General features: G+C 40.4%; 1 protein-coding gene across 1 annotated transcript in view; it reads left to right on the forward strand.

Moving 5' to 3' along the window:
- Positions 1-10621, forward strand: part of SGK3 (serum/glucocorticoid regulated kinase family member 3) — a 73299-nt gene that overhangs the window by 59065 nt on the left and 3613 nt on the right. The window contains exon 16 of the mRNA XM_065895687.1: positions 894-983. Coding sequence (XP_065751759.1) covers positions 894-983 — 90 coding nt within the window. The remainder of the gene's footprint in view (positions 1-893; positions 984-10621) is intronic.

Here is a 10621-nt window from a genome sequence, read left to right on the forward strand (position 1 = left end):
CTCAGGCCCTTTGTATTCTGCTTGGAATGTTCTCCCCTCATTCTTTTTTGTCTGCCTACTTCTTTCTTATCTTACAGAACTCTGGTCAGATACCACTTTCTCTGAGAAGCCTTTTTAAACCCATCAAACTAGGTTGGATCCTACTTTTTATACACTCTCATGCCTCCTTGTAGGAAGGAAAGCTAGAATCAATACTGTGCCGAGTTTTGACAGTAGCAGCCCAGAGTGGAATCATTTTTGGTAGTAGAGCTTGTCACCTTGATTTTACCCCTGCCCCACTGTGTAAAAAACTCTCATTTAACATCTTTACCTCCCCTTTCAGTAATAATAATTCTTTGTACCTATGTACAAAGAATGTGCTTTATTCTTTTCCATATTTTCCAATGATTCTTGAAGCAACCTATGAAATATCTAGGGCAGAAATGTTAACCCCACTGTACCTGTGAGGAAACAATGACTGTGAAGAGGATGTAACTTAAATCCGTCATTCTGAGTAACTCTCCCATGTCTGCTCTGGGAGTCTTTTCACTACACCATTTGGCCATATTGAATAAGATAAACATGTACCTAAAAAGAACTTTTTTTTTGCGGTAGACGGGCCTCTCACTGTTGTGACCTCTCAGTTGCAGAGCACAGGCTGCGGACGTGCAGGCTAAGCGGCCATGGCTTACGGGCCCAGCCTTTCCGCGGCATGTGGGATCTTCCCGGACCAGGGCACGAACCCGTGTCCCCTGCATCGGCAGGCGGACTCTCAACCACTGCGCCACCAGGGAAGCCCCTAAAAAGAACTTTTGAGGGACAAAGTAGAAATGGTTTGGTTTCATATAATTCTTCAGTGCATACTTAATATATTCTTCAGCATTAGTAAAAACTCTGTTTTTTTACTATTCTAGCTTGAAATTCAGAATCATCCTTTTTTTGAATCACTCAGCTGGACTGATCTTGTACAAAAGAAGATTCCACCACCGTTTAATCCTAATGTGGTATGTTTATATCCAAATCTTTCTTTCTAAAATAGTGAAATATAGAACTGTAGCTCATCGTAATTGTAGCAATAGATCTCAAAATCTAACCTGAATCAAATTGAATCAGTACCTAGTACTTATGAAACATGTCACTCAGGATGTCTAGTACAACTGATAACTTCAAGATGACCCATAAGATTATAGTTACATTAGATTGATCAGAATATCTTCCAGAAAAGTAATTGTGAAGTGCTTCTTAAGAGCATGTGTAAGAAAGCCCAACAGGTTTTAAAAAATGCAAATTAAAGTAACTGTGAGGCATCATTTTCATACCTATAAACCAACAGACATTTTAAGTAACACTAACGCACAATTTTTTTCTAGATTGATATAAAAAAAGTCAAATAATGTTTGACTTGTTAAATCTGATGGAAACATTTTACTTAAAGGATTAACAATGTTGAAATGTTTGGAAATAAATATATAATGATAGGGAGATTATTAATAAATCATCAGAAGGCCAATAATGATGTTACTAATGATAGCTTCCTATATGTAGGCATATATAATTTTTATGCATTACAACATGTAAATTATGCCTCAAAGAAGCTACCAAGTTACTGCTATTACTATTCTTATTATACATGTTTTATAAATGAAGAAATGAAAACTCAGAGATGTCACATAGCTGGTTAAAAGTAGCAGACCTGAGATTCAGATCTGTGTCTGATCCCAAAGTCATTATTGTTTCTATGCTTTCTTACTCTCTATTTCCTTTTCTTGTTAAGTAAATGATGATAATAAATATAAAATGAGTAGATGCTTGGAAAATCCTTATAATGTTAAATGAAAACATGGTAATTATCATTTTTGTGACATAAGATTACAGCAGTAAAAGTAACAGGTAAGGATGGGAAGAGAATATAAATCAAGACTGATTTGAGATTACACGATCATAGCTGAATTTGTTTTTCTTTTATTTAAAATTTTTTGGTGTTGCTGTGAAGCTCATGAAACACTTTTTTTTAGAAAATTAGAGCAGGATAAGAAAATCACTTCAGGAAAGTATTATTTAGTGTACTCAGATTTCATTCAAGGTCAGTTTCAGTACATTGCTGATAGCTGGTATTAATTAATAGATGTGATATTGTACACTATAAATGTAACGATATTTGTAGACTGACTTATTTCATGTAGCTCATCCAGAAGTGTCTGTTTCAGAAGTGACTCCATTGGTAATAATTTCTGTCCTCATTTCTAGAATTTGCAGTAGGAACCCAGGACCTTTAAGAATTATTGAATTTTCTCCTTTATATTGAAAGTCTTGCTGAGTTTAGTTATCCTCAAATGAACGTGTCATCAGGCTCATTAAAGCATTAGGGACCCCTTCTAAGCAGCACTGAAAATGGAAACAGTGTTGACTTCAGAGGAGTCAGGCACCTCCACGTTTGGATCCCTGCTGGTCTACAACTAATTAAACTTTTTAAAGCAAGACCTGCAACGGAGAAGCTGTAAGAGGAAAAAACTGATAAATTTGACCACATAAAATTTAGAAATGTCTGCATGAAAAAAACACTGCAAAGAAGAAACTGGGAGAAATTTCCCTAACACATAAAGCATTCTTATAAGTCATTGAGAAGAAAGACCACGACCAGTAGAAACATGGACAAAAGACACAAAATATTCAGTTACAGAAAAATAAATGCAGATGGTTTTTTAAATATATTAAAAGATGTTCTAACTCACCGACATTTAAAGAATGCAAGATAAAACCCTTAACGTGGGGGGGACCTTGAAGATGGCGGAAGAGTAAGACGCGGAGATCGCCTTCCTCCCCACGGATACACCTGAAATACATCCACACGTGGAACAACTCCTACAGAACTCCTACTGAAGGCTGGCAGAAGACCTCAGACCTCCCAAAAGGCAAGAAACTCCCCACGTAACTGGGTAGGGCAAAAGAAAAAACAGAGACAAAAGAATAAGGACGGCACCTGCACCAGTGGGAGGGAGCTGTGAAGGAGGAAAAGTTTCCACACACGAGGAAGCCCCTCCGCGGGCGGAGACTGCGGGAGGCAGAGGGGGGAGTTTCGGGACCGCCGAGCAGTGCACAGCGACGGGTGCGGAGGGCAAAGCGGGGAGATTCCTGCACAGACGATCGGTGCCGACCAGCACTCACCAACCCGAGAGGCTTGTCTGCTCACCCACCGGGGCGGGCGGGGCTGCGAGCTGAGGCTCAGGCTTCGGTCGGAGCACCGGAGCACCGGGAGAGGACTGGGGTTGGCGGCTTGAACATAGCCTGAAGGGGTTAGTGCACCACGACTAGCCGGGAGGGAGTTCGGGGAAAAGCCTGCACCTGCCGAAGAGGCAAGAGACTTTTTCTTCCCTCTTTGTTTCCTGGTGCGCGAGGAGAGGGGTTTAAGAGCGCTGCTTAAAGGAACTCCAGAGACGGGCGCGAGCCGCGGCTAAAAGCGCGAACCCCCGAGACGGGCGAGAGCCGCGGCTGAGGGCGCGAGCCCCCGAGACGGGCGCGAGCCGCGGCTGAAAGCGCAAACCCCAGAAACGGGCGCGAGCCGCGGCTAAAACCGCGGACCCCAGAGACGGGCGGGAGACGCTAAGGCTGCTGCTGCCGCCACCAAGGGGCCTGTGTGCGAGCACAGGTCACTCTCCACACCCCTCTTCCGCGGAGTCTGTGCAGCCCGCCACTGCCAGGTTCCCGGGATCCAGGGACAACTTCCCCGGGACAACGCACGGCGGGCCTCAGGCTGGTGCAACGTCACGCCGGCCTCTGCCGCAACGTCACGCTGCCTCTGCCGCCGCAGGCCGGCCCCGCACGCAGTGCCCCTCCTTCCCCCATCCCCCAACCCCCGGCCTGAGTGAGCCGGAGGCCCCGAATCAGCGGCTCCTTTAACCCCGTCCTGTCTGAGCGAAAAAACAGACGCCCTCCAGCGACCTACACGCAGAGGCAGGGCCAAATCCAAAGCTGAGCTCCTGTGAGCTGTGAGAACAAAGAAGAGAAAGGGAAATCTCTCCCAGCAGCCACAGAAGCAGCGGATTAAAGCTCCACAATCAACTTGATATACCCTGCATCTGTGGAATACCTGAATAGACAAGGAATGATCCCAAATTGAAGAGGTGGAATTTAGGAGCGAGATCTATGATTTTTTTCCCTTTTCCTCTTTTTGTGAATGTGTACGTGTATGCTTCTGTGTGACATCTAGTCTGTATACTCTAGCTTCCACCATTTGCCCTAGGGCTCTATCCGTCCATGACTTTTTTTTTAAAATTCTTTTTCTTAATAATTAAGTTTAATTGTAATAACTTTATTATACTTTACCTTCGTTCTTTCTTTCTTTCCTTCCTTCCCTCCCTCCTTTAGACAACGAATCACCCCAAATTGAGGAGGTGGTCTCAGGGAGCAGGATTTATGATTTTTCCCCCTTTACCTCTTTTTGTGAAGGTGTATGTGTATGCTTCTGTGTAAGATTTTCTCTGTATAGCTTTGCTTCCAACATTTGTCCTAAGGTTCTATCCGTCCCTTTTTTTTTTTCTAAATATTTTTTAATTCAATAACTATATTATACTTTATTTTATTTTTACTGTATCATCTTTCTTTCTGTCTTTTTTTCCTTCTTTCCCTCCTTCCTTCCTTCCTCCCTCCCTCCCTCCCTCCCTCCTTTCTTTCCTTCTTTGCTTCTTTCTTCCTTCCTTCCTTTCCTCCTTTCCCTCTTTCTTTACTCATACTTCTAATTCTCCCTACTTTTTCTCCCTTTTATTCTGAGCTGTGTGGATGAAAGGCTCTTGGTGCTCCAGCCAGGAGTCAGGGCTCTGCCTCTGAGGTAGGAGAGCCAACTTCAGGACACTGGTCAAAAAGAGACCTCCCAGCTCCACATAATATTAAACGGTGGAAATATCCCAGAGACCTCCATCTTAACACCAGCACCCAGCTTCACTCAACGACCAGCAAGCCACAGTGCTGGACAACCTATGCCAAACAACTAGCAAAACAGGAACACAACCCCACCCATTAGCAGAGAGGCTGCCTAAAATCATAATAAGGCCACAGACACCCCAAAACACACCACCAGACGTGAACCTGCCCACTAGAGAGACAAGATCCAGCCTCATCCAGCACAACACAGGCACTAGTCCCCTCCACCAGGAAGCCTACACAACCCACTGAAACAACCTTAGCCACTGGAGACAGACATCAAAAACAACGGGAACTACGAACCTGCAGCCTGCAAAAAGGAGACCCCAAACACAGTAAGATAAGCAAAATGAGAAGACAGAAAAACACACAGCAGATGAAGGAGCAAGATAAAAACCCACCAGACCTAACAAATGAAGAGGAAATAGGCAATCTACCTGAAAAAGAATTCAGAATAATGATAGTAAGGATGATCCGAAATCTTGGAAGTAGAATGGACAAAATGCAAGAAACAGTTAACAAGGACCTACAAGAACTAAAGATGAAACAAGCAACGATGAACAATGCAATAAATGAAATTAAAATCACTCTAGATAGGATCAATAGCAGAATAACTGAGGCAGAAGAACGGATAAGTGACCTGGAAGATAAAGTAGTGGAAATAACTACTGCAGAGCAGAATAAAGAAAAAAGAATGAAAAGAACTGAGAACAGTCTCAGAGAGCTCTGGGACAACATTAAACGCACCAACATTCGAATTATAGGGGTTCCAGAAGAAGAAGAAAAAAAGAAAGGGACTGAGAAAATATTTGAAGAGATTATAGTTGAAAACTTCCCTAATATGGGAAAGGAAATAGTTAATCAAGTCCAGGAAGCACAGAGGGTCCCATACAGGATAAATACAAGGAGAAACACGCCAAGACACATATTAATCAAACTGTCAAAAATTAAATACAAAGAAAGCATATTAAAAGCAGCAAGGGAAAAACAACAAATAACACACAAGGGAATCCCCATAAGGTTAACCGCTGATCTCTCAGCAGAAACCCTACAAGCCAGAAGGGAGTGGCAGGACATACTGAAAGTGATGAAGGAGAATAGCCTGAAACCAAGACTACTCTACCCAGCAAGGATCTCATTCACATTTGATGGAGAAATTAAAACCTTTACAGACAAGCAAAAGCTGAGAGAGTTCAGCACCACCAAACCAGCTTTACAACAAATGCTAAAGGAACTTCTCTAGACACGAAACACAAGAGAAGGAAATGACCTATAGTAGCGAACCCAAAACAATATATAAAATGGAAATAGGAACATACATATCAATAATTACCTTAAATGTAAATGGACTAAATGCTCCCACCAAAAGACACAGATTGGCTGAATGGATACAAAAACAAGACCCTTATATATGCTGTCTACAAGAGACCCACTTCAGAACTAGAGACACATACAGACTGAAAGTAAGGGGATGGAAAAAGATATTCCATGCAAATGGAAACCAAAAGAAAGCTGGAGTAGCAATTCTCATATCAGACAAAATAGACTTTAAAATAAGGACTATTAAAAGGGACAAAGAAGGACACTACATAATGATCAAGGGATCGATCCAAGAAGAAGATATAACAATTGTAAATATTTATGCACCCAACATAGGCGCACCTCAATACATAAGGCAAATACTAACAACCATAAAAGGGGAGATCAACAGTAACACATTCATAGTAGGGGACTTTAACACCCCACTTTCACCCATGGACAGATCATCCAAAATGAAAATAAATAAGGAAACACAAGCTTTAAATGATACATTAAACAAGATGGACTTAATTGATATTTATAGGACACTCCATCCAAAAACAACAGAATACACATTTTTCTCAAGTGCTCATGGAACATTCTCCAGGATAGATCATATCTTGGGTCACAAATCAAGCCTTGGTAAATTTAAGAAAACTGAAATTGTATCAAGTATCTTTTCTGACCACAACGCCATGAGACTAGATATCAATTACAGGAAAAGATCTGTAAAAAATACAAACACATGGAGGCTAAACAATACACTACTTAATAATGAAGTGATCACTGAAGAAATCAAAGAGGAAATAAAAAAATACCTAGAAACAAATGACAATGGAGACACAACGACCCAAAACCTATGGGATGCAGCAAAAGCAGTTCTAAGGGGGAAGTTTATAGCAATACAAGCCCACCTTAAGAAGCAGGAAACATCTCGAATAAACAACCTAACCTTGCACCTCAAGCAATTAGAGAAAGAAGAACAAAAAAACCCCAAAGCTAGCAGAAGGAAAGAAATCATAAAAATCAGATCAGAAATAAATGAAAAAGAAATGAAGGAAACAATAGCAAAGATCAATAAAACTAAAAGCTGGTTCTTTGAGAGGATAAACAAAATAGATAAACCACTAGCCAGACTCATCAAGAAAAAAAGGGAGAAGACTCAAATCAATAGAATTAGAAATGAAAAAGGAGAAGTAACAACTGACACTGCAGAAATAAAAAAAATCATGAGAGATTACTACAAGCAACTCTATGCCAATAAAATGGACAATCTGGAAGAAATGGACAAATTCTTAGAAATGCACAACCTGCCAAGACTGAATCAGGAAGAAATAGAAAATATGAACAGACCAATCACAAGCACTGAAATTGAAACTGTGATTAAAAACCTTCCAACAAACAAAAGCCCAGGACCAGATGGCTTCACAGGTGAATTCTATCAAACGTTTAGAGAAGAGCTAACACCTATCCTTCTCAAACTCTTCCAAAATATAGCAGAGGGAGGAACACTCCCAAATTCCTTCTACGAAGCCACCATCACCTTGATACCAAAACCAGACAAGGATGTCACAAAGAAAGAAAACTACAGGCCAATATCACTGATGAACATAGATGCAAAAATCCTCAACAAAATACTAGCAAACAGAATCCAACAGCACATTAAAAGGATCATACACCATGATCAAGTGGGGTTTATTCCAGGAATGCAAGGATTCTTCAATATACGCAAATCTATCAATGTGATAAACCATATTAACAAATTGAAGGAGAAAAACCATATGATCATCTCAATAGATGCAGAGAAAGCTTTCGACAAAATTCAACACCCATTTATGATAAAAACCCTCCAGAAAGTAGGCATAGAGGGAACTTTCCTAAACATAATAAAAGCCATATATGACAAGCCCACAGCAAACATCATCCTCAATGGTGAAAAACTGAAAGCATTTCCACTAAGATCAGGAACAAGACAAGGTTGCCCACTCTCACCACTCTTATTCAACATAGTTTTGGAAGTTTTAGCCACAGCAATCAGAGAAGAAAAGGAAATAAAAGGAATCCAAATCGGAAAAGAAGAAGTAAAGCTGTCACTGTTTGCAGATGACATGATACTATACATAGAGAATCCTAAAGATGCTACCAGAAAACTACTAGAGCTAATCAATGAATTTGGTAAAGTAGCAGGATACAAAATTAATGCACAGAAATCTCTGGCATTCCTATATACTAATGATGAAAAATCTGAAAGTGAAATCAAGAAAACACTCCCATTTACCATTGCAACAAAAAGAATAAAATATCTAGGAATAAACCTACCTAAGGATACGAAAGACCTGTATGCAGAAAATTATAAGACACTGATGAAAGAAATTAAAGATGATACAAATAGATGGAGAGATATACCATGTTCTTGGATGGGAAGAATCAACATTGTGAAAATGACTCTACTACCCAAAGCAATCTACAGATTCAATGCAATCCCTATCAAACTACCACTGGCATTTTTCACAGAACTAGAACAAAAAATTTCGCAATTTGTATGGAAACACAAAAGACCCTGAATAGCCAAAGCAATCTTGAGAACGAAAAAAGGAGCTGGAGGAATAAGGCTCCCTGACTTCAGACTATATTACAAAGCAACAGTCATCAAGACAGTATGGTACTGGCACAAAAACAGAAAGATAGATCAGTGGAACAGGATAGAAAGCCCAGAGATAAACCCACGCACATATGGACACCTTATCTTTGATAAAGGAGGCAGGAATGTACAGTGGAGAAAGGACAGCCTCTTCAATAAGTGGTGCTGGGAAAACTGGACAGGTACATGTAAAAGTATGAGATTAGATCACTCCCTAACACCATACACAAAAATAAGCTCAAAATGGATTAAAGACCTAAATGTAAGGCCAGAAACTATCAAACTCTTAGAAGAAAACATAGGAAGAACACTCTATGACATAAATCACAGCAAGATCCTTTCTGACCCACCTCCTAGAGTAATGGAAATAAAAACAAAAATAAACAAATGGGACCTAATGAAACTTCAAAGCTTTTGCACAGCAAAGGAAACCATAACCAAGACCAAAAGACAACCCTCAGAATGGGAGAAAACATTTGCAAATGAAGCAACTGACAAAGGATTAATCTCCAAAATTTACAAGCAGCTCATGCAGCTCAATAACAAAAAAACAAACAACCCCATCCAAAAATGGGCAGAAGACCTAAATAGACATTTCTCCAAAGAAGATATACAGAATGCCAACAAACACATGAAAGAATGCTCAACATCATTAATCATTAGAGAAATGCAAATCAAAACTACAATGAGATATCATCTCACACCAGTCAGAATGGCCATCATCAAAAAATCTAGAAACAATAAATGCTGGAGAGGGTGTGGAGAAAAGGGGACACTCTTGCACTGCTGGTGGGAATGTGAATTGGTTCAGCCACTGTGGAGAACAGTATGGAGGTTCCTTAAAAAACTACAAATAGAATTACCATATGACCCAGCAATCCCACTACTTGGCATATACCCTGAGAAAACCAAAATTCAAAGAGAGTCATGTACCAAAATGTTCATTGCAGCTCTATTTACAATAGCCAGGACATGGAAACAACCTAAGCGCCCATCATCGGATGAATGGATAAAGAAGATGTGGCACATATACACAATGGAATATTACTCAGCCTTAAAAAGAAATGAAATTGAGCTATTTGTAATGAGATGGATAGACCTAGAGTCTGTCATACAGAGTGAAGTAAGTCAGAAAGAAAAAGACAAATACCGTATGCTAACACATATATATGGAATTTAAGGGAAAAAAATGTCATGAAGAACCTAGGGGTAAGATAGGAATAAAGACGCAGACCTACTGGAGAACGGACTTAAGGATATGGGGAGGGGGAAGGGTGAGTTTTGACAGGGCGAGAGAGAGTCATGGACATATACACACTAACAAACGTAGTAAGGTAGATAGCTGGGGGGAAGCAGCCGCAAGGCACAGGGATATTAGCTCGGTGCTTTGTGACAGCCTGGAAGGGTGGGATGGGGAGAGTGGGAGGGAGGGAGACGCAAGAGGGAGGACATATGGGAACATATGTATATGTATAGCTGATTCACTTTGTTGTAAAGCAGAAACTAACACACCATTGTAAAGCAATTATACCCCAATAAAGATGTTTAAAAAAAAAAAAAAAAAAACCCTTAACGTGTTGCCATTTCTCATGTAACAAACAAAGATCAAAAAATTAGCTCCTATGCTGCCCTCAGTATTTGTATCCTTCTACTTAAGCCTGGCAGCTATCCTATGAAATAGTACTGTTATTTTCCACGTAATACAGATGAGTTAACTTAGGCACAGAAAGGGTTAAATAACTTGCCGGAAGTTTAAAGTTAAAATTGCAGACCTAGAATTCGAGC

Source organism: Phocoena phocoena, chromosome 17, assembly GCF_963924675.1.
Source record: "Phocoena phocoena chromosome 17, mPhoPho1.1, whole genome shotgun sequence".
In the NCBI taxonomy this organism is placed as follows: Eukaryota; Metazoa; Chordata; class Mammalia; order Artiodactyla; family Phocoenidae; genus Phocoena; species Phocoena phocoena.